Source organism: Neopsephotus bourkii, unplaced genomic scaffold (assembly GCF_033783945.1).
Source record: "Neopsephotus bourkii isolate Nb327-2 ecotype Australia unplaced genomic scaffold, CSIRO-AGI_Nbou_v1 NB_1663, whole genome shotgun sequence".
Lineage (NCBI taxonomy): Eukaryota > Metazoa > Chordata > Aves > Psittaciformes > Psittacidae > Neopsephotus > Neopsephotus bourkii.
Genome location: NW_026902137.1, coordinates 2,829,698 through 2,854,926, shown reverse-complemented (window position 1 = coordinate 2,854,926; position 25,229 = coordinate 2,829,698). Strand labels below are relative to the sequence as shown.

Genomic DNA, 25,229 nt, shown 5'->3' with positions numbered 1-25,229 from the left:
CAGCATTTTTCCTTTAAATTACCATTTCTAAGAGTTTATGTATTTGAGTTATATATTGAGTATAAGAGTTTATGTATTATCCACTCCATTCATGGTTTGCTGAATCATGAGGATTTGAGGTAAAAGTTTTTCTAAGAACTAAGCTAAAATAGAACTAGATTCACCAAAAGTTATCTATACAGCATTCATCCTTTGATATCACTAAAAATTATCTATACAGCATTCATCCTTTGATATCACTAAAAATTATCTATACAGCAGTCATTCAGTCTTAAGGCTAGAATAGCCCATACACTGATTACTGTCATGGACTTTTCCTTGCTACATTGCAGATCCCTGTGAAACTCAAGCAAGAATTAAAAGTCGATGTAAGAAGTCCTCAGCAAAAGTAGTAAGTGTGTAAAACGAAATGCCAGAGGTGCTAACACCTTGTCTTAATATATGTGCAAAACACAAGAGGATTCTTTAGAAATGTGGAAAATGCCTTTTGTATTTGATTTACACTGCAGGTCTCTAATGGGCTCCCACGCCCTACCTTGGAAAAGATACAATCACATGGTGCTCTCTAGTGGCTGTCTGACCAAAAACCTCTGCAGGCTGCAGTCCGTTAGAATAATCACAATGTTCAGCTGCTCCTGTAGTCAGAGACAACTTACAGAAAAAAAAAGTGCTTCTGACAAAGAGGATCTCACCTAATACACAGATCTCTTTGCAAGCGCTTGTAGAAATGAGCTTGAAACACCGTTAGTTACAATTCATCAGAGCTGACATTTTGAATATGAATCAGAAAGTAAAAAAAATGTTTGAATGAGGATGAACTTGGCATTTTACTATGTCTCCAGACTTTTTGACCTTACATCTTTAACAACTCACTGAGGTGTAGATGGGGAGTTAAGGCATAGACTTGGGTAATTCCTGATGCAGACAAGGTGGCAAGTAACTGTCATATTCCTTCTTTTCCCTTGCTGAGTATGATCACATTCCTGCCTGTTTGATAAATTGTTGTGAAGCTGTTTCAAAACCAGACTGTCACCTTTTCCAGATACATGAGCTGGTCAGTGGATATGAAGAAAGCTGGGGTCAGAGTCTGTAAAGTTATCTACCAAGGAATTATCAGGTCTCAGGAGAGAGAAGGCACCTGTGTTTGCTTCAGCCTTCTGCACTGACTTGTTATTTCTTAAGGAATTAATTCCATAAATGCAAATATCGATGTGACTGGAATTATGCAGAACAAATTAAGACATTTAATGATGCTTTAGTATACTAGGAGTCTCACCGGTTGGCATCAACACAGGGGACCTTCTGACTCTTTAACAAACTCCAGTTGTGCCAGGTTTTTTCCTCATCCTACAAATGGTGGTGCAAGGAGAAAACCATTCCCTTCTGCTCCATCCAGACTTCCCAGTTGAGAGGACCGCATTACAAAATGTGTGCTTATTCTGGGCTATTAAAACTGTACTATCATACTGTGCTCAAAACATGAGTCATATACCAGACTTGGCATCAGCAGTCCTTTCCCCTTCCCTAAGCTTTCCACATAGGAGCTTCATATAAAGACAATGCAGAGCCCTGGGAAAATCCTGGGAGGCTGAAGGCAGAGATAAAGCATGTGGAGAGTTCTGGTTCACTGGACTGACCCTCTTTAGGAAGTTCAGCCCAACATACAGCCAGCAAATGCAGCTGCCTGGAACCTGTACATACCACACCCCAGCCAAAAACAAGACAAAAAGTAACTGTTAAACATGCTCACTTGAATTTGTATGTTTTGTAGGGATCCTTTTAAAAAAGTACATTTAGGTATGTTTCCAAAACTGAATGGCCAAGTGTTTGTCTCTAAGAATTTCATGGTAAATTTATGAGTGCAAAAAGTACAAGTCAGAATACCCTACCTGAAAGGGAAATTCTGAAAGGGAACATCCAAGTCAATCATGCCTTTCCTTACTGTCAAAATATGAAGCACCCCAGACAACAACTAACCCACATTTGATTACAGTGCCAAGTCAGAGTGGAAGTTCAGGGTAATGAAACAAATACCCTGGATTATTTTTAGAGTAGCGCAACACTAGGACATAAAAACACAGGACCTCTGCTGCTGCCAGTGTTCAACTTGACTGTGTGACCAAGAAGAAAATAAAATCAAGGAGTACTCCACCGTGATTTCTTTCTAAGATATAGAACTTTGTTTTCTTAACCTTTCAGAAAGCTTTTCTCTACAGCTTTTTTAAAAACATGATTTATTTCTACTTTTCTACCCATACTGTAGGATTTGTAACATAATTTAAAAAAGAAAAATCCAGTATTAACAGAGATTCCTTAAATATTTGAAGATGGAACTGAAAATGAGTTCCAGTTGTTACCATGCAAGTGTCTGTAAAAACAAAAAATGTATCCAACAAGCAGCTTTTAGAACAATAGCCCCACATCATGAACCTGATGAGTAAAACAAATCTGAAATGGATCAAATTAAAATGAATTACCTATTTTAAAAAGATATAAACAGGATAAAGGGAAAAAATGTAAGAAACCACTACAGTGATTAAAGTGTTAGCAAATGCAGATAAGATACTTGATTTGATATTATTTTCATGGTGATGCTATTTAGGAAAATGGCTTCAGAGTGTGCTCTCTTGTAATCATTAATATCATTATATATGTTTAAACCAGCACTGAACTTATGAGCTCTATAGGACTAAAAGTTGCAATTCTTCCTGTGGTCTGTAACATTCCACAAGTGGAAAGGATGTGGACAGCTACACATTTCAAAGTTGCTAAGGAAGATGAGAGGGAATAAAAAAAGAAATCCACCAGAACCAACCTTGTAAGTGAAACTGGAAACCACAGAGGTTCTGTAATATGTTAGGAAGAATTGCATCCTTGGCTGGAACAGCACCTGAAGGAAAAAATACAAATTCCAACATAAAACAGAAGCTGCAGAGGGAAGAACTATTCCTATTGTGTTAAGTACTCCTGCAGGGTCAAGGCCTAAAGACTTAGTATGATCACTGCTAGTGATCCAGAATTAAAACATACAAAAACACAAAGACCCGAGTTCTTTTATACTCCCTTAAAGAGTAAAATAAGCAAAACTGGCTCATCTCTATCTTTCTTTGTTTCAATGAGATCAGAGTGGCACAAGTTGACCCTAGTAAAAGACTTAGCTTTGGAGCAGAATTTATATATGTATTGCACGAATTCCTGAAAAACAGGACACACAAGCTCTCATAAGCACAGCAAAGTCATCAGTGCAGTATGGATTTCAGCACAGCATTGCTGAAAGGTGAGCAGGAAGGTGGCTGGTGTGTGTGTGGAGGAGGAGGAGGCACTTGGCTGTGGGAGCCCCTTGTATTCCTCACTCTACCCCCTACCTTGGGAGCATTTCCTCAGCTCATCAATAAAGGCTTCCCATAGCTGGTTTTGGAGAGGTGCGGGATGGCGACTGTGGTGCTGTGCAGAGGTGCTGGAGGCCTCGTTGCAGGGAAGAAGCCTTGGGAAGCCGAGGGGGCACCCAGGACCCAGAAGTGAGAGGCAGAGGGCAGGAGCTAGGACCCCTGTGTGAGGGCTGCCCCTTTGGCAGAAGCCTCTTCCTGAGCATGGTCAGGCAGTTATGGAAACTTCCGGGTATTATTTTCTGCAATATGTTGTATGGACACGCTTTATCTGTGGCCTTTCAGTTCTTAAAAGGGGCCTCTAAGAAAGATGAGAACAGACTTTTTAGTAGAGCCTGTCGCAATAGGACAAGGGGTGATAATTTTAAACTAAAAAGGGAGATTCAAGCTGCATGTGATTAAGAAATTCTTTACAATGAGGGTGGTAAAACACTGGCACAGGTTGCTCAGAGAGGTGGTAGGTGTGCCATCCCTGTAGACATTCAAGGCCAGGCTGGATATGGGTTTGGGCAACCTGGTCTAGTTGAAGATACTGCTGCCCATGGCAGGGAGGTTGGACTAGTTGTCCTTTGAAAGTTCCTTCGAACCCAAACTACTCTGTGATTCTATGATTCTATGCATGGAAAAAACCTGAGGCAGCAATTGGAATGAAGAGTCTCAGGATGCCCACTTAGTTTAGTTTCTTTACTTTCTTACTCTTGTACCTGCTACTTCAGTAAATTTGTGTGCACAACACGTCCCCTGACCCTTTCAGACTTGACAGTTATCACCCTTTTTATTTCAGTTCCTTTTTGCTAGAAATGGTCAGTTCACTGGCCTCCAAGAGCCAAACCACCTATACCGATCACAGTGTTTCAAACTTTGCCAACTTCACAGCAGGAAGCTAAAGATAAGAATGGAATCTACAGTGTTTGGAGTATCAAAAAATCTATGACACTGGGGATCTTTAATATCTCATAAGACTGAACCCAAAAGTACAACTATTTGTCTTATCTGGTAAGTTGGATACGGACAAAATATGACTTTGGAGAGCAGTTTAAAGCAGAAAGCTCCCCTACACTACTTGCAGACCTAGATTTTATTTTTAAGGTAATTGATCAATGAAAAGAAAACACTGTGTGATGGCTGCAGAGAATGCTGAACTAATAACCCACAACAAAGAAAGCCTATCAATATCCACAAAGTTCATCAAACAACAGCAAAGAAACCTTTTCTCCTGGTAGTACTACTACCTTTCTTCCTGTCACCTTCAGCACCTTTCACTTACTGCTAAGTCTACTAATTACTCCCCCAGCCTTCAACATCCTCCTAAGAACAGGAATATTTGGTGAAATGACTATTTTATCTAGTAACAGCTGTGCAGCTGCCTGGTATGAAGAGGTAATAGAATAATTCTGTTAATGGAAAGGTAAGCAGGTGTGTGCTTTTGTTGAACACAAGAAATAACAGCTCTTTCACAATGGGCAATGGGAAGACGGGTACATCTCTGGGAAGAATTTTGAAGATTGATCCCAAGGAAAGAGTAATCTTAAAAGAAAAAGCAACCCACAAAACTCACCCAATATCAACCTACAATACTGAAAGAAAATGAAAGGCTGTTTCTACAATATTTTATTCCAACCCTCATTTCTTATAATGCCTTTCTATTTGATTCCTATTGAATTCAACCTTAATTGATCATAAACATAGAAATTTGCATTTAAACCTAGTTCTCAAGAAGGCAGGGCAGTGGTTATAATACTAGTCTGAAAAGGAGGCTCAGTCCCCTGCTCTCACACTGCCAAACTGGGGACACATTCCTACATGGGGATGCAAATATTTTAAAATGATGGAATGGGATCTGTGTTGCCCCAGTATGCGCATAAATAACCTGGAAAAGGGAGTGAACAAAGAGGTGAGAAAATTTACTGAGATACAAAATGACTCAGGATGACAAAACCAAGGACCAGTTGCGAAAAGTTTCAGAGAAACTGTATTAAATAGGTGACTGCACCATAACATGACAGATGAAATTCAATGAAGAGATTTCAGTGTATCTAGGAAAAAACAGATTCTAACTGATGGCTCTGAACAGTCATTACTGTTATAGAAACATGTCTTGTGACTGATATGTAACGAGGAAAATGACAGCTCAGTGGTGAAGAGTGGTTAAAAAACAAACAAATAAGGAATTACTCAGAAAGGAACAGACAACATTATATTGCCACTCCATATATGCATGATTCACCATCACCCTGCATATTGTGTGTGAAGCCAGACCTCCTCCTCTCAAAACAGAATGGAAAAAGATGGAGAAAAAAAATGATGCAAAGGAGTAACAGAGATGATCTAGAACAAAATGTCTTCAAACAAAAGAAGTTAAAGGAGAGTAAACAAAGCGAGCAAAGGCCAGTATCAAAACAAACACGAGGTGGTGGTCCTTCACAAAACATGTGGCAAGGCTACAGAACTCCTTGTCAAAACATATTGTGGATGCAGGAAATTTTCAAGGATTTATGGGGAGGCCAGCCAAGAATCCGGGACAGATCTATGGTGTGATGTACATACACATCCAGCACAGGAAACTTAAAACAGCTGGAGAAGCATTGGGTGGAAACATTATATATATGCCTGCCTTTGGTGTCTGCTTGATTTGGTAGTGGGAGGACAACTAGGCCAGTCATGTCTTTGCTCTGCAGCTCTTCACTGCATAATCTGGGACAGGAGTAGAAGGCTTCTAAACACATTTGAATAGCTACAGATGAAGACAGACTGCTACCTAGCTTTTAGCAATTACTATTCTAATCCAAAACTATTTAGGTGATTTGGGATATTCTGTTGAGAAAACATCTATGTCTTTAAAATCCTACATAAAGTAAAAATTTGGTTAAGTCTGACTGTACTTCTCATCACAATAACATAACTACATAATAGTTTGTGAAGTTCCTGGATTCTAAGGCAAGAGAGAAGAGATTCAGAGCAGGCCCGTGGAGAAGGACTTGGGGGTATTGGTCAATGAGAAAATGAACATGAGCCAGCAGTGTGCGCTTGCAGCCCAGAAAGCCAACTGTATCCTGGGCTGCATCAAAAGGAGTGTGACCAGCAGGTCAAAGGAGGTGATCCTGCCCCTTTATTCTGTTCTCGTGAGACCTCACCTGGAGCATTGTGTGCAGTTCTGGTGTCCTCAACATAAAAAGGACATGGAACTGTTGGAACAAGTCCAGAAGAGGGCCACGAGGATGATCAGGGGACAGGAGCACCTCCCATATGAAGACAGGTTTAGAAAGTTGGGGCTGCTCAGCCTGGAGAAGAGAAGGCTGCGTGGAGACCTCATAGCAGCCTTCCAGTATCTGAAGGGGGGCTATAGGAATGCTTCATTAGGGACTGTAGTGACAGGACAAGGAGTAACAGGTTAAAACTTAAACAGGGGAAGTTTAGATTGGATATAAGGATGATGTTCTTTACTGTAAGGGTGGTGAGACCCTGGAATGGGTTGCGAATGCTCCATCCCTGGCGGTGTTCAAGGCCAGGTTGGACAGAGCCTTGGTTGATATGGTTTAGTGTGAGGTGTCCCTGCCCATGGCAGGGGGGTTGGAACTGGATGATCTTAAGGTCCTTTCCAACCCTAACTGTTCTATGATTTTAATTCTGTCACAGATGACTTTTTCAAGACCTCTGAAGTCCTGGTATATGACAGTCTGAGAAACTATTACCCTCTGCCCAAAGTAACTGACACATTTTCATAACCATTGGCATGTTAACACTGCTGCTGTAAAATGCCTTACTAAAGATAAATTAAACTTTGGTATTTGTTATTTCAGATGCAGAAATGAAGACCAAATGGCAAAATGACCCTCTAAAATCATTACGTAATTCTATGCCTCCTTGGCAGGCACATCAGTAGTTTCCTCTGCACAATAATGTTTCATCAGTGTATTCTCTCAGCTCCATCAGATATTTATTCAGCCAAATAAAGCATAAATTGCTGAGCTTAAAACCACTACTGAGTGCTTGCAGTATCATCCATTAGCTCCATGATTTCCTTGACAGCACAAAGGATTGCAGGCTGCCAATTATAATTTTAAAGAGCTCCCTATGGCCTTAACCAGAGCTCCTTGTTGCACTGGGTAGGAAAAGGCAGGTTAAAACCCAGGAGGAATATAGAATGTCTCTCCTTTTAGTACAGTTCCTGGTGTTTCCAGTATAAACTGGCATTCTTTCCTAATTAAATAACACCGCTGTACACTTGCACAGTACTCAAATGGCTAAAACTTCCCAATGTTTACAAACACATGGCTGTCAGACCAGCGTCTGATAGTACGTGGATTTTTCTTATTGCTCTGGCTTTGTATTAGTTTATGCAAAGGGCTTGGAAACAGTGGATGCAGTTGGGGCTGTTGGCCTCACAGTGTACAAGTTCAGAGCCACAGCCAATGATGTCCTTCAAATACATACATAATACTTCCTTAAGTCCACTCCACAGCATTTCAGTGTTTCCTGAATTTGCTGGTGAGTGATGAGACTGCTTTGCTAGAATGTCACTTTTGATGTAATTACAGGGTAGGAGGAATTTGCCATAAATCATTCTTGCACAACACACACTACTGAGCTTGTAACTTGCAACCCTGCCTGTTTTGCTGAGGCAACTCTTCATTTGACCATACAGAAAATCTAATCACTGACATAAGCCAGGTTAGAGGCAGCACTGAAGGGGCTGGTTTTTAACTTTCACCTTTTCATTGATTCAGTTTATGCTACAATCCCACAACTATATTGGCACAACTGAAGGAGACAGCAAACTACAATGCACAGGACAAGCAGCAAAACAGAATTTCTCAAACCAAATTACTATGAAGTCACCACTTCATGTAAATGTACTCTCAGATTCTTGTGTTTTAAAGATGCAGTAATCCTAGTGAAGAAAGACTCCTTCCTTTAAAATGTTAATTAACTGACTCTTACATGCTCATAAGATCTGGTCCAGAATTTGGATCTTTAATAAGTTTATCAGAAATAGCATTTGTAAAATCCTACTTGCATTTTTTATTCCAGTGTGGCACTTGGCCCAGAAAGGTGCTTTGTAACAAGCATCTGAATTTTGACCTCACGGAAAGTATGAGAGGCAAGATCTGTGTTTTACTTGTTGAATAAAGATGGTAAAGGATTTGTTTCCAAAATACCTGAAATCAAAGCTGCATAAGCTGAAGGTGTTCACTCGATTAGTCTACTGCTGTTTGGAAGCAAGACTGGCAAAGGGTGTGTTTTACAATAGAACTTCAGTACAGAAATTTCCACGATTAAATTGTTCTGACTTTGTTTATGGTAATGTTATAGTCTTCAGCTTTGAAGTAATGGAACAGAATATCCATCTAATTCCATCTTGGTCTAATTTTTCAGATTAAAAGTTTAGTATTAGAACTGATCCTAGAAAAAAACCCCACTACCTCTGTCCCTCAAAGAAGTTATGTTTAAATTGCTAAGAAGCCTGCCCTTCCCAAATTTGCAGCAAGATGGCATCTGCACCATTAGGAAACAGCATACTGAACTGCAGTACAGTGGTAGATTGGTATCAGATCGCTTGCTGTCATGGCAACATACACAACTGTCAAAATTATACTTAAAAAGTAAAAAAGTTAGCTCAGTTTTTGCTGAAGAATGGTTTTTCAAAAGACTCACTACAGCTGCAAAAGAGCAGAAGCACAACCTTCACAGCAATCATCTTCCTGCGCATCCTTATTTTGGCTAAATGAGGATGCAAAACAGCACATAAATCCTTACTTCACCTCTTAGAAAGCAGTAACTTTACAATGTAGGAATAGCATTCAGTCCTAGTTTTCCTTAAAATTAAACTAAGATTTCCTGGAATTTATTTGTAGCTATTCTCTTTCCCCTCTCAACTCCTGATTCAGTTATTGGTGAGCAGGAAATTGAATGGATGGAACCATCCAAAGGTTTACTCTATTGCAGACATACATAAAACTAGGTAACACACAGAAGCACTCAGAGAAGAAAAAATGGGTACCATAGAGTGACCACCACACTCCTTGCTGGAGTAGCTTAAACAGCAAGCTTAGTTCTCTTAAATCAGTTCTGCACACTGCGGCTCAATTGATTCTTCTGTTAGACCATATAGTAGTTGAGTATGAGAACTGGGACCAGTGACTACAATTGCTGGGGAATCATGTAATACACAACTGCAGTCTCAGAACTGATATTGCTCTGCTAACCCGGACCTTGCTTATTGTGAGTTCTAACCAACTCAATCTTTCATTTTCTTGTCTTCAGCTGCTGATCAACTCTAGACTTCTGATATTTCCTCCCATGAAGACCAGCCCAAGTTAGTTACCAATTACGAGGTTGTGTCTTCCATGAGATGCTCATAAATCCCTATTATTATTATGGTCTTCACTAGATTCCAGATCCCCAAGCAAACTGTAATCTACTGAAGAAAGTGCTGTCACTAGCTTCATATAACACTGTCCCCCAAAGTATTTTAACTAATTGTGTGAAATTTGTGAAAACACAGGACCAGCCAAAGTCCTGTGTTACACAAGAAATGAAACTGATTATACAGATGATATCAAAATGCCACTGAAGTGTTGAAACTTATACTAACATTAGTGGAATCAGAATTTTTTCCTGCAATTCTACATCAGAAATTCCTCACCTCTCACCCAATTAGCACAGAATGCCGATTTTATCTTTTCTGCTTCTGCTGACAACTGAATGATCTTCCTTATTTGAATTAATTTTTTGAAGTTGTACACTGAAATTATCCCAGATTTGGTAGCAGCAAGATGAGATCTGAATCAGAATGTACTGTTTGAATACAATACATAATAAAAAGAAAGGGCACCTCTGGTAAGGGTACAAGTTACCCAAACTTACCCCTGAAAAACTGAGCTGTGTTGTTTCTAAAATACAAACACTTCTAACAGCAAAGCATAACCAAAACAAAGGTTTTTCTTCTTCCTATATATTTTGTTTCCTATGGAATGTAACCACTCAAAATAGTTATTAATAAATATCCATTTATTGTCTAAGCAATTTACCACTTGCACGGAGAAAGCAGGCATCACTACCACAATTACAATGTATTTGTCTCCCTTGCACTGTGGTTCCCTATGAGTCACCCTCTAAGAGATGGAAGCTGAGATCCAATGAAGTGAGATATATGAAAAGCACAGGAGCTGCAGCAACCTGCACATGGTATGTTTTCTGATAACACTGCTTATGTTGGTCTTATTGAAACATGCCGATATAAACAGAAACTTACATAAGGTACTAAATGTAGGGGTGTTCTGGTGATTAGTAATACCTGAAGTGTGTACAAATATGATTTCCTCAGCTGCTCATTGCTCCATACATCCTAATGAGTGTTCCATAATAGAGAAAATACAGACTATGTAAACTATAGTAAGCTAGTATATAAGCTAGTATATAAGCGGCTATGGCTAAACCTGAGCAATGCATGCATTCATTTCCAGCACCTATGCAAACATTGTTTCATGCTTTCTCCAGTAGTGTAAGGGATCACATTGCAGCTTAGAAGGAAGCCTTCAACACCACAGTTCCTTCCCAAGCATGTGGCCTCCTGTGCTTGGGACAAAGTGATCACAATTACTGAGGTCAGATCTTCATCAGCAAGCGGCAAAAAGGCTTTTTTTTTTCCTTTTAATAATAATAATAAAACAAAATAAATTAGTAGCAGATGCTAACTTTTAGCCACTTAAGGATTTTCCCCACTTACTATACCAAGTCAAATAGCTTCCAGCATTTCTTCTTCAATACATTCAAGTGATTTCAAACCATAAAATAATATGGAAGTAGTATCTATGAAAAGCTGACAGACACAAGTGATCCGTGAAAGGGATGTGTTGGTGAAGACCTCAGGTACTTCAGGCATGGCACACGAGAACTGGTGAAGAAAAGAAGGGCTCTGGACATACTGCAATTGGCTGAATGGGGAAAGGAGTCACACACAACAGCACCAAACCTGCCACAGCAGCTGTTAATGCCTGTAACAGCTTCAGGATGACAGCCTGAGAAGCAAGGGATGGAGGACAGCCGTTTGCCCGACAGTGTCAGTGGAGGCAAACGCTTCCTCCCACACCTCTGCTTTGCTGGGCACACAAAGGGAGGGAGGAGGGTGACCTGCAATTGTCCACAGCTCCCTCGTGCTTATTTCACCAGTGCTGTTGAAGCTGCACTTGAGGACCCGGGCTGTTGCAAGCCCCTCGCTAGCGCTGTTCTGAGTGTGAAGAAAAGCCCTAGATTTTTACAAAATTCAGTTAAGACAGAAATAATCTATTTTCCTGTGGATTGTTAGCAATCAAAGGGCTAAACATCACAGCTTCAGGTGCTCGGAAATCGCTGGGGAAGCAGCCGTCCCTCCTCCCCTCATTAAAAGAAAACAAAGTCACAGTGATCAAACTACCCACTAACAATACCTACAGCGTTACATGTGCCTGCAGCCACGTCCCGGTCCTGCCGCTACCGCCGGGGCCGGCACCCGCCGCGCTGAGGTGAAGCCCGGCGGCTGAGGCACGCGGCAGAGCGGGACTCTCGCGCGGCGGCCGTCACAACCGGTGACGACCCCGGGGGGGCGGCGCCCCCTGCCGGCCGCGCTGGAGCGCGGTCCCGTCCCACGGGCGGTGAGCCCGGAGCTCCCCTGAGAGGGCGCCGCTGGGCCTGGGGCCTGGGCCGCCCGTTGAGGTGCCGCTCAGGAGCTCTCTCCCCGTTAAGCACGCCGAAGGAGGATGCAGTGCTCCAAAGTGGTTTCCTAACTCCAGTGGTAAACTTCTTCTGGGATCACAGAATCATAGAATGGGTTGGGTTGGAAAGGACCTTAAGATCATCCAGTTCCAACCCCCTGCCATGGGCACGAACACCTCACACTAAACCATGTCACCCGAGGCTCTGTCCAGCCTGACCTTGAACACCAGCAGGGATGAAGCATTCACAGCTTCCCTTGGGCAACCCATTCCAGTGCCTCATCACCCTAACAGGAAATAATTTCTTCCTTATATCCAATCTAAATTTCCCCTGTTTAAGTTTTAACCATTACCCCTTGTCCTGTCACTACAGTCCCTAATGAAGAGCCCCTCCCCAGCATCCTTATAAGCCCCCTTTGGATACTGGAAGGCTGCTATGAGGTCTCCATTGCATTTTGTATATTAACAATAAACATCAGTTCCTCTGGGCTATTTCTATTACCCTGAAGTCTCAGACCTGTGCACTTACTTTACAAATGTGACAAGAAATACTCCATTGGATTTTCCCCACGTCATTAGTGGACCTTGCAGGGTCTTAGTTACATTGGCCATGGCTTTTGGACCTCCCACATCTCATTTTGGAAATTTGAGAGAGACCATGGAATACTTAAGAGGATGAAAGAGAGAAAAATGAGGAGCTTCCAGCCATACACCTTCTTAAGAACACTGTGCCTGTGAAAAAAGAGAAAGATCTGTCTACAGAAATATTCATTCCCCAAAAGGCAATGCAGGAAAAAGAAAGATTTGGATCTTCTATGGAAGTTGCACATACTCCCCTGTTCCTCAGACTATTGAAGTCTAAGGGGAACAAAACCAGGAAGAAAATCAGTTTGATCCCTTCAGAGCTCAAGCAGTACTTACACAGCACACCACCTCTAGCCTCGCTGGCTTTGACAGCACTGCAGGAGTCCTCCACTGTTCCACACTGCTGCCTTCTCCTTGCTTCTTGCACGCAGTCATTATGCACAGCAATCACATCCCTGTTGGCCTCAGCATGTCACAGATACAAGTTCCCTCTGCATAAACTGATATGTTACTGTTACTATTATAAGCTGCATAATTTGGAGTAACTGACACAGGAGTAGATGTTCCTCCTCTCATTGTCGTTCCACTGCTACCTAGAAGGCATTACATGAGTAGAGCTGTTTATCAAGAAGGCAGTCAGCTGAGCCAACTGTCTTCCTTAACATTTTTCCCTGCCTCTTCTTTTTCTGCTCCTTCACTTATCAAATGACAGAGTGAGCACTAGAGCTGTGAGGAAGCAAACATGAAAATCAGATGGGTGATTCCTAGAATAGCCCTTGAGTATCAGAGGTGTTAAATGTGAATATGTACATGAAGCCACCAATAAACATCCCTGATGCTTATTCATTTTTTATTTGCCTTCCTTGGTAGCAACTACATCATCATGCTTTGGAGAAGACACCTTTCAACTCTTTGTACTCACACAGTTGTGACTGCTGGATGGTATTTATATCTCAGTGACAGGCATTTATTGTCTCAACAAATAAAGGTTCAAAACAAGCCCTATGTTGCCTTTACTAAGAGAGCACCTGTGGGGAAAAAATCCCACAAACACAAAATAAATAGAAAAAAGGGCCTTTTGAGCACGGGAGTGCTCATCTTCATGTTAGTGTAAGCACAATGAACAACAAGCTGTCATAAAATCTCAAAAAATAGGTTAAGATTTGGAAGCAACAGAACAAATGCTTTCTGCTGCCCCATTTAAGAAAACTGCACTAAGCAAGGCTGTTCATCCTCTGGTCATCAAAACCATTTTAACATGTAAGCTGAGACTATCAATCTAAATGTATCCCAAACTCATTTTTCTAAATAAGGGCACAGAAAGAACAGAGTTATGCTCAGAGATCACATGTGGGCTTCAGATTAATGAAAATGAGGTTGCTGAATATTCTGCTGACTTGAGAAAAACAGCACTGACATGACTCACCTCTTTCCTTTCTCCTCAGGGAATCATTCCTTCTAACACAAGTTAGGATTCCTCTTTATATAACTAGATCATGAAACAGGAGTTCAGCTGTCTATTAAACACAAAGCAAATTCATCAAATCATGCATAGCATTTATATAACTGCGTTTAAATAACATTTTATCAAAAGAAGGCATATCAAGCTAAATAAATTTTCTCTTTTGTTCCTTGTGTAGGAATTTCATTTTAAGAAGTATTTTTCTGCAACTGAATGGATGCCACTAAGCTAGAAAAATCTCATAATAACTTTTCATTATAAATACTAAATGCTAGAAAACCTCTGAGAGGGAAATGAACATCTCAGATGTTTGCACTTTCTGGGAAAATGTTGCAACTTGTTTACCAGAAGACTGCTATGGGAGAAAACAAACCCAATAAAAAGAGACTCATATGTCTACTGAATAGTCCTTCTGATCCTGCAAATATTTTTGTTTGTGACAATTATAGAATTACATCAAGCAGTAAAAGGGAACTTAAGAACAATTTTTTAGGTGCTTAGCATCCACAGGTAGAACCAGGCTTTGTCTCTTTCCAATTTCAGTTTCACAAATCAATATCCTTACAATATATTGCTTACAGCATGTCTCCATCAGCTTTGATTTACTTCTCTGAAAATGCTCCATTCCTTTTGGCACTGGTCCTTTGACCCGAAGGAAAGTCTTTGCCTCACATTTATTTCTGTCAGAAAGCTTTGCCCAGAAGGAACACAGAAGCCTGCTTGAAGGGAAGCAAATGCAAAGCACAAATAGATACATCATCATCCGCGAAACTTTAAACTAGAAGACATGCAGATAATCATACTTTTTACACAAGACATTATTTAGCAACATAGGCTTAAACAATTTAACATGATTATTTTTGTTCTTGTACCCTCAGCCCCAAACATGGTGATGATCCACACCAGAGCAAGCAAGGAAGCCTTGGGGCAGCTCCATCCACTGGCATGTGCAGCCCCTAGAATTTATTCCACAGCTGAGTCTCCCAATGCTTGGTTTGGCAGGAATGAGAGGAAATAAAATGCTTTAAGTTAAAACAGTGAGACAGATTGGGTTTTTTTTACTGACTTCTGTAAGTATATTAGGACCCTATAAAGTGTCCTTCAATCAGCATGAGTGGCGAAAACCATGTCAGCCTCATCTCGTGCTTCTGTAGGGCACTAAACCAGCCTTGGAGATATTTTCTTCAGTTGAAAATATTTTAATACAATCTTGTCTGAATGCTTAAATCTGATGAACAACTTTTCCACTATATATTTTATGCAAGAAATGAGTATCATTCTTCATTGAAGAAGGCACGTGTATCTAATTAGTACAGACTTCCAAAGAATTCACTAGAAACCATCAGTATTTTCTAGCATGACCTAAAAGCTATATAGAGAAAAACATTTAAAACTCACTACTAAAAATAGATTTGGGTTATTATTTCACTATAAAGGAGAGATTTCTTGTTTGAAAACTGGGCCGAGTACCTATGCCAGGCAGTGCTATCTGCATGCGTGTCAAAAAACGTGAGGAATTTCTAGAGTTCATGAATAACTCCAAGTTGACAACTCTGGCAACTCAAAAACTTGGCCGGAGGGGGAAAGGAGTATAAAATACACCCTGATCTTTTTAAATCATCCCTTAAACAAGGGGTTTGGATTTGTTTGTTTCCTTGGATATGTTTTATAGCATAATAGAAATGGTTCATTTAGCTGTCTTTTCAGAATGATGATGATATGTTTGACAGGCAAGGCTTAGAATAATTTACAAAAACTGACACTGAAAATGTGTCAAGATGAGAATGTTAAGCCCTCAAAAAGCAACCAACTTACAGAAGGCTCTTGACACATTTATTCCATTGCATTACACTACAACTGAGACTGCACTATCACGTGCTACTTTTCCCTTAGGATTTACCTTACTAACAGGAAGAAGGGAAAGCTCATGCTGAATGCAAACCTTACTGATATTTTGCTTTAAACCCTTCATTCAATCCCTGTTCTTGTGCTGATATTGAAGCTCCCCATCAGATGCAGCAGCTCCCCCCTAAGCCACAGACAGGCTCTGCCCAGCAGCTGCAATCAGCCCCTGTTCAAATAGAGTCTTTGAAGAGTTTTCCTATCGAGCTCTACACTGAATGCAGACCCACGGAGCACTTTTCCTCAAAAGGTCACCAAGTTGACCAAATCCCAGGGAATGTGTAGCCCAAAGGTGACTCCAAATGAGATGTGTGCACGTGGTTAACTTTGCTTAAAGAAAATAGGCAAATACACTTCTCAGTATAATAGGTGTGGTGAATTTTGCATTAAATCCCCCAAAATTCAACAAAGATACAACCCCACAGAACTGCTTTGTTTGCTCCTGCTTTCAGAAGTGACTAAACCACATTTGCTTAATGTGAGATACGCAAAATGTTTTCCATATATTTCTGTAAAGAATAATAATGTATGTGAAAGAATGATTGCATTTTTACAAGGGCATGTAGTCACAGGCAAGGGGGAATGGCTTTAAGCTGACAGAGGGGAGATTGAGATGAGATTTTAGGCAGAAGCTCTTCCCTGTGAGGGTGCTGAGGCACTGGCACAGGGTGCCCAGAGAAGCTGTGGCTGCCCCATTCCTACCAGTGCTCAAGGCCAGGTTGGACGGGGCTTGGAGTAGCCTGCTCTAGTGGAAGGTGTCCCCTCCCGTGGCAGGAGGTTGGAACTGGATGAACTTTAAGGCCCCTTCCAATCCAAACCAGACTGGGATTCTGTGATTAATGAAAAATTTTCTGACACACTATTTGTGTGTCAGAATATAGCTATTTGGCATAGCTATACCCATCTCGTGAAGAATCTCAACCAGCCCCACGTGTAGACACTGCTCCCGAGGCAGCCCAAGAAATCCACTTGGTAGGTTTGTGCACACCTTGATGCCAATTCCACCTAACAAAGGCAGTGTTTGCTGTGCTCCTCAGTGCTGCCCACCGGCTCCCTGCACGTGCTGACGGCTCCCCGGGACTTCACCGGGAAAGGGGTCAAGGAGCTTTCCCGATTTTTGCAGTTCAGGACTCCCCAGAGATCTGCCGGAGCCCTGGGCACTCACAAGCCTCTGGTCCGCGGGGCAGTGGTAATTGAAGTAAATATTCCATAAAAACAGTAATTCCCCTTCCCGAATTCCCAAACCAAACTACTCAGTCCGAGTCGGACCCCCCAGTTTTCCGGGGGTTCTCTGCCAGGAGCTCACCCTCGTCTGAGGTGACACAGTCGCCGCGGAACCTACTGCCGGGATGCGCGTGTGCCCCGACGAGCCGCGCATCCTGCCAGGGAGGAACCGGCGCTTTCGGACGCGAGGGGACACCCCCACCGCCCGGACACGCTCCCTGAGCCCTGGGCGGGGGCAGGCGGAGCACACTGAGCCCCGCGAGCGGACGGAATGGGAATGGGAATGGGAATGGGAATGGGAGGTCCCTCCGCGTGCCGCCAGTCACGTGTTCATGGTGCGGGAGGAGATCCGAGGCCGCGCGCACCTGCGGCCCCCGCCTTTGTGCAGTGCAGGTGCAGCGCCCGCCCCCCCCGCCGTGACGTCACACGGCCGCTCGCGGGGCACCATGGGAGAATCCCAATGTTTTCCGACGGATGCGCTCAGCAGTGTGGCGGCTTGAGGCGACTCCGGGAGCGACGCTCTTGGCGAGGGGGGGACACGTCCCGAGAGGGGGCGGCGGCGGCTGTGGCGGCGGGGGGCCGGGCCGGTGCTCCGCGCCCCGGCTCTTCCCCACCCCGCCAGGCAGCATGGCCCACCCCCGTGAGGCGCCCAGAGCTGCCCCCTGAGCGCCCGGCGCCGGCGGAGCGCCCCGCCGCAGCCTGCCGACGGTGCAGGGGAAGATGCTGCTGCCGCGGCTGGTCTTGCCCGGCTGACGCCCCGCCGCCGCCGCACCCCCGTCCCCATTGTCCCCCGGCCGCCGCTGGCTCCATGAGCGCTTCCTCCTCCCCCCGCCTTTAAGCTTCCCGCCCTCCACCTCATGGCTGCATCGGAAGAAGGGACCGGCTGCTTTCCCCCGAGAGGCAGGTCTCAGAGTGACCCCAGCATCCTCACCGACCCCGCGGGCCCCGGCGCCGGGGAGCGCTCAGGTACTGGCAGCGCCCGGGCGGGGGGCGGGCAGAGGCGCGCCGAGACCATCCTCCGATTAGCAGCGCGGCCAGGCAGGGGACAGGGAGCGCGTTTTCCGCAGCGAGTGCCGGAATGGAGCAGCCGCTGCGCTCGGAGCGGGGCTGCAGCGGAGTAATTCCCGCGGCTTTGCGATCCCCGCGATCCTCCACCGAGTAAGCTGGCGGGGGGCGCGGCTGGCGCCGGGAGACGGGGCCCGGCGAAACCCTCCGGTGAGGCGCAGGCGGAGCCGGCTGGTTACTTACGTGGGGTGCTGGGGGAGTAAAGTCTAATGAGGCAGGCGGTTTGCATGGGATCACCATGGAGACACGGGGACACAGGGTCATAATTGAAGGCTTTCTCAGCGCCAGAAGGTAATTGTCACTTCCAAGGAGAAGCGTGAGCTTCTTATGGGGTGTGGGCACAGGGCGAGGTGCAGGGGGGCACAGCCGGGGCGCCGGAGTATAAATAGAATATTGTGATTAGATTTTCTTTAACAATGGCTAATGGTGTTTTGAGCTTAACTTCACTTTGAGGAATAATCTTAAACGTCTGTTGGGGGTGACTCAGTCATTTCAGGCTGTCAGCATCCAGAATGCAAGCAATGACCCCTAGAGAAAAAAAATAAACAAAAAGAAACAACTCCATCACTTTGATGTGATGTGACTCCACGGAAAGGCACAACAACAAGCTGGAGGCAAAGGCTAAGAGCCAGTTTACTCTTGGTTTCTCTGAATAGATGGTCATACAAGAATGGGAAGGTTTCTTTATGAGAACAGGAGTAATCACCAGTGTGAGACAATGCAGGGGGTGTTGATAGCTGCTGCCTGTTACACTGAATTCTAAAGCTAGAAATAGCTCTGGGCTTTGGGTCAGGCACTGTCAGCCTGGAAGAGACAGTCCCTGAGTGCAATTTTGGGCTGAACTTCAGTTCCAGCCTTTTTCAGATTTCTGAGTGAAATATTCCAGGCTGTTTTCATACACCTGCTATGCTGCTTCCTTCTGAGACCATGAGGATATTAATATCTGTAACTATTTTAAGTTCTATTTATTTGCTTTATCAAGCAATTCTGAGCACCTTGCTCTAGAGTGAAATACAAATTGAATTAAGGCAAACAGTAAATGATTTATCTCTCATGCCCAACTGCTCCGATACCTAAGTGAAGGGAACAAAGGACGTTTCTAACATGAACTGCTCCACTCACTCCCAAAGGGGCAATCTTGGCTGAAAGAGGAATGTATGTTTCTGCCATTTGGTTTCTGGAAGCAGAAGTGACTAATGAAAGGAAGGCATATGCAGTCTCGGGTTTAATTCCTCTGTAGTATTTTCTGCTAATTAATTATTTTGCCCTTTGTGAGCTATACAACAAAGAAAGTAGCAACATGTCTGACAGACAAAGATATAAACATTATGATGTGTTTTGTAAGGAGAAAGAACTATCTATACTAAGTAGCATTTTTTTCCCCTGATACAGACTTCATCAGATAAGTGTCCCATTGCATGGCAGAAGCTATACTAATAAGCAAAAAAGGATGTTTTTGATGGTATTGTGTTAGACATACAATATGTGGAGAGAAACAAAAGGTGATAGGTTTCGTCCAAGTGGGTATAGATAGTAGTAGAGTTAGCACATTTGGTAAGCTTTTCAGGTCATAAATTTGCTCATCAAATAGTATTGAACATTCATATGTTTCAAAATTATAATAAAGTGAACATAAATGACTTAATTTAAATAATATTTTACCCTATGGTGCTGTAAGTAACCATTTATTGTGAGCAATTTCATACAATTGATTATTAAAAAAACTGAAATACGTTTTATACTACTGTAAGAATTATGTACACTAGAAGACATAATTGTAATTTATTTTACTGTGGAAAATAATTTTATCATTATAATACCAACATAGCCATCTACGGACTCTAGTCAAAAGAAAGTCTTAGGAGTGCTAAATGACACGTAGTGAGTTTGTGTTTACATCCCAACTCTGCTCACAGACAAACCATGTAGAGAAGTAAGCTGGAACATTCAGGAGTCTTTGTTAATTTAAAAACTGAATTAATTTTCGTTAACATTTAAGTCATGTGTTGAAATTGTACAGACAAAACCAAACCGAAAAACCAAACCAGTAACAAAAAATGGATAAAACTGAAGGATCCCTACAAAAACATTCCTACTTTTTATGGCATTTGAATACTACATTCCTACTGGAAATGCACTCCCATTTTGCAACATTTTCTGAAATGCAAGATGTGATGAAGGAGTATTTTGTATCAGTTCATTTGCCTGTGTCTGTTTAGAGGAAAGTAGGTAGCAGATGTGGTAATAGATGAAGCCAATCTATATCCTAAAGATTTTTCTGGAGTTTCTGTAGGTTTGTTTAAAGACATAATTCATATTTCTTTTCTTGACCTATACAGTTAGGGCTTTTTAGCCCAGCTTTATACAGGGTATGTCAGTGGCACAGCTGAGAATGTAGAGGTGTCAGCATGTAGTTTTTCCTGTATTTAGCTAAGAAAATTCTCCAATGCAATGCTTCATTTTCCTTTCTCTCTTGAACCGCAGCTGAACGTACATTAACTGTACACAGCATGGTGAGAAGCCTTGCTGGCTGTCCTGCACAAGTTCACAGCCTTCTGTGACTGGACCGTATTATCTCTTTTTACCTGACAATGAGTAAGGTGAACAGATTCAAGGAATTCAGGATGACCAGATCGCAGATAGCAAGTGTTAGTTCACCTTCATATTGCTTTCATCTGCAATTTTTTTTTTGTAATGAGCTATTGTTTGAGGTCAAATCTCAAAGGGAGTTTCCCATGTGAGAATAAAGCTGAAGTTTGGTGGTGGTGGGGGAGGGGGTGTTTGTTAGTTTGGGGTCTTGTTTATTTTTGTTGTTGTTGTTTTTTGCTTGTTTGTTTGTTTTAAGGGGCCTCCCTCTTCTTCTAGGGAGCAAGAGCACAGAATGACTAAGTAACAAGGTGGGTCAGATAGTCTTAGATGCTGATTTTTGAGAAGTTCTGGACTCTCACAACCCTAACTGATGCCAGCAGAAGCTGCAATTACTCCTTGAACAATCAGGGCTTCATGATAAAGCTTCTTATCAGTGTGCTGCTCTTCACAAAGCATTCACTGTAGAAATAAAAAGCTATTTTCATTTATTAAATTAAAAGTTATTTTATAACCTTGATTTCCTAGAACAGATGTAATCTTTACAGACTTCAGTAAACTTTATCACATCTAAATGACTTTAAAAACTAATACATGGCCACGATGGTCTTAATAAATATTCCTGTGGTAAATAAGATAATGGTGTTTAGTAACCTAGACTAGAGAGTTAATAGCTATTTATTCAAAAACAGAGGTACAAATTCATTGATTTAGATCCTTCACATGCAACTTTAATTGAACAGCAGCTGCTCACAGTGATCAGTTGAGATGTCACAGTCATGGTCTGTGAAGAAAATATGGACTTCAGTTATCTGTGCAGGCTCTACTGACAAATAGGTAATTCCCTCCAGCATTTAAATGGTGCATATAGTTCTTATTGGTAGAGAATACTGGAAATAGCAGAAGAAAGATAAGGAGTGAATGTTTGTTTTAGTTGAATCAGTTCTTTTCTCCTTTAAGACAAAACATCGCTTTTCAGCCTGTGACTTAAGTGAACTATTTTCTGGCCACTGAGCAATAGTTTATGAGAATCACTGTCCAGTCTTTATTGAAACACACTGTCATGCTGAGTGAGCAAGCCTTAAGAAGGAATATGTCCTGAATTTGAGAAGCATGCATCAAAATACTTAGGTCTTGCTTAACTATAGAGTGTCTCTAGACTGTGCTCTTGTTAAAGTGAATTTTGTTTTTATTATTGCACCATGACTTAATGCCAGCTTCAAAGAAGCATCACAATTAACAGAAGTTTCGTTTGGAAATCCCCATAGGAAAGGACTCTAAAACCAGTAGCATCCTTCCCTGCTGCCATTAAGATGGCTGTTCAAAGTCCCATTGTTTCCACTGAGTTTGGGAGAAAGCCAGAATATGAAGTTTTATCAGATTGTGTGTATAAAGACACAGCCTAATTGATTGTAGATCTGGGGTTAGCTCTTAGCTGAAGTCTAGAAAATATCCTGCCATAACATCAAGGGTAATCTTTTGATACAGTTAAGGAAGATTTAAAATGGTAAAATACTGGTTAAGTTCTAATATAAAAAATTAAAATGTTGTGGAAGATTATTTAGATGGTAAAAGACAGCAATCGCTTAAGAACCCATAATGCAAAGAGGGATTTCATTCATTCCAGTCATCATTATATTTTCCCTTTTCCCTTTTTCTTTCCCCTCCTCCATCTTTCCAGGTAAGGATCAAAAGAGAAAGGAGAGTCTAAAGAGGGCATGGGTATGAATTCAGAACAGATTTCAGTATCACAGTCTATTTGAGAGGCAGTTGCAGGAAGCCAAAATATTGCTCCTGTTATATGGCAGTCACAGGGCATAGAAAAGATTGACAAGCGCATTTGATTTGTAGTCATAGAAGACAGGACTCCACAGACTGAAGAAGAGCACACCATGTCAAAACTCAGTATTACTTGAGGAGATATAGACAGCCATGACAATGTGTGAAAATGTCACACCACACCCTCCCGCCCCTCCCCCCCTTTATTTTGGGATGGATGGATTAAATCCATTTTAATTTGTAGACGTATACATTGGTGCCATCCCGGTTTGCTCTTTATGCTGCTACTTCTCCTCCCTGGCACAATGCAATTAAAGAATAATTTTTCAGGATGGGTGTTACTGAGTTCTTCAGCAGACCTTGCCAGTGGTCCTTCTCCTCCAATGTAGGATCTGTACCAAGGCAAGGAGCTGTCATGGTGCATGCAGTATTGTTAGATGTTGTTAACAGCTGTATTAACATAATTTCTTATCATTCTCATTGGAGAAGACTGATGAAGGGGTTTATCAGCCTATACACTGTTTGCTGCAGTGTGCTTCCAGATCTGACAAGTTAAAGCTACTTCAGAGTACTTCCAGAGATGTACAACTATGTTGCTACCAAATACTAATTCCCTTATTATTTCTATTGATACCACTTCTAATCAGCAGCACTGTGCACTGAATTAACTCAAGAAGAGAATAACCAAATAAAATTTAAAGGTCCTTCATCATTGCTTCTAGTTATCATAATTCACAAGTTTTGTAGCAGGAAGCATTCTTGTAAGTATTCTTCTAGGATGCTAAGGAGAGAATTGGAAGTGTTTTGTTCCTTTTACACTGTCCCTCTCTGAGCTAAAGGATGACCTGTAACACAGTAAAGCCTTAATATAAGGACAGCATTCATCAGTAATGCCTAGGGAATGTTGTAATGCAATAAAACATCAAGTTTAGGAATACTCTATGCTAGGGCTTTTTCTATTTTTTCTTTTCCTTCTATTCTAAAGGAAACCGATAGCAGAGTGGGTGCCAGGCCAGAAGAAGATGCTGTTTGTACTCTGCCTGTCAGCTGGCTGCTGCTCTCATCCTTTTGCAGTCACTTAGATTACTGCAATTTAAACCAGGGACTTGTAGGCTTATCTGTGATGTCTTTAGTCATTGCACAGATTTTCAGATGTGACACTAACACTCGAGCCAGGCCACCCCTATTAAAAGTTCCTTTTTTTTAACACCAGAAAGATTTTGGGTTCCATTTCCTTTTCCTGTAACAAACAGTCTGTTCTGTCAACAGAGATGGTTTAGCCTACATACTATTTCTTCTGGAACAAGAAATGTACCAGGTCTCTAATCTTTTCCCAGCACTTATGAATAAAATAAAATAAGCTGATCAATGCTTTTGCTCCAGTTTATGACCTAATCCTATGTTTCATGTATATAAAACTTTGGGATATTTTAAATTCTCTCACTCAAAGTCAGAATGTTTCTGTTCAGATCTATGCAAAGGCCTCCAGCTGAAAATTGCAGTTCCACACATAATGGGGAGTATATTAAGGAATGCTCAGAAGAGATAAGAAATATGCAGGGTATTAGTTTACTTAATGTCCTGTTTCCTTTTACATTGAAATCCAAATTTCAGTCCTATAAGGGTCCCCAAAACCTCTATTATTTGTGGGAATGTAGAGTTTATGCTGGTTGCCTGGGTATTGTACTTACTGAAACTCTACTTAGTTTATTTTGGGGGATTCAAGAGAGAGCTTGGTGAGGTTCTGTTACAGCACTACTCTTACAGCCGTTAAATGAAATCAGTTCATAAGTATGCTACTCATGTTGAAGGTTGTTTTTAGGCTTTTCCAAGGTTTGACTGTTCCCAGTGTTTGGAGGTTTATATTTAGCTGAATATTAGAGTTATGTAAATGACATAGAGACCTTTAATGGGGAGGAAAAAAGGTGTTTTACAGTTCTGTTTTCTCCTAAATCCCAAGTTGGCAGGTACTTTGAATGATGCTGAAAAGACATTTAAACCATTTAAACTTTTTTATCCAAGACGTGGAAATACTGATGACAGACCACCATAACCTAGACTGGATTCACGAGAGTGAGGTCATCCTATGGGAAATACCTGGTGGTGTTTTATGAAATCTTTTTGTACCTATAGTTACTTCTGCATCCCTGAGTAATAACTGAGGGTCCTCTTTTTCCTCTTAGCTTTAAAATTATTGCCTTTTGAGCAGAAAGTTTGGTCAGAATCTCACTTTGAAATGCAGAAGTTTAAGGGAACGTCACACAGAGCAAATGTGTGCTCTGCTCCCATGTCATGGAGACCCAGCACACTGCGACTGATATTCCAGACACTTGCTGGTTCTCTTCTTCTCAGTGCTACTAGCAAAACCCCTGGGACATGTAAAGGATTTCATCTAAATTTGAGTATCAGAGTCAGAGTAGGTAGGTAGTCTATCACATGTCAGTGAAAAGCTTTTTCACAGGTTATCTGATTTAATAGTTTCTATTATCCCTTGTTGAATCAGAATTATTAGCTCTAGAATGTCTTAAACATTATATCCCCCCTAGT

The 25,229-nt window shown here is 41.9% G+C and overlaps 1 protein-coding gene and 2 long non-coding RNA genes across 6 annotated transcripts in view; 1 reads left to right on the top strand and 2 right to left on the bottom strand.

Annotated features, from left to right (window-relative positions):
* LOC133224229 (uncharacterized) overlaps window positions 1-3,169 on the bottom strand; it is a 134,035-nt gene extending 130,866 nt beyond the window's left edge. The window contains exon 1 of the long non-coding RNA XR_009728795.1: window positions 2,816-3,169. This is a non-coding gene — a long non-coding RNA (uncharacterized LOC133224229). The remainder of the gene's footprint in view (window positions 1-2,815) is intronic.
* Window positions 3,170-12,609: 9,440 nt separating this feature from the next.
* Window positions 12,610-15,208, bottom strand: LOC133224153 (uncharacterized). The gene is made up of 3 exons (XR_009728780.1): window positions 14,999-15,208; window positions 14,091-14,181; window positions 12,610-13,164 (listed from the first exon to the last, which is right to left on the bottom strand). It is a non-coding gene; the product is annotated as an uncharacterized LOC133224153 (long non-coding RNA).
* Window positions 15,209-17,947: 2,739 nt separating this feature from the next.
* PHACTR3 (phosphatase and actin regulator 3) overlaps window positions 17,948-25,229 on the top strand; it is a 110,763-nt gene continuing 103,481 nt past the window's right edge. The window contains exon 1 of one of the 4 annotated variants that reach the window (XM_061375678.1): window positions 17,948-18,218. In XM_061375678.1, the coding sequence (XP_061231662.1) occupies window positions 18,110-18,218 (109 nt within the window). In that variant the 5' untranslated portion in view covers window positions 17,948-18,109. The remainder of the gene's footprint in view (window positions 18,219-25,229) is intronic. The other 3 variants (XM_061375679.1, XM_061375680.1, XM_061375681.1) reach the window with 3 other exon arrangements.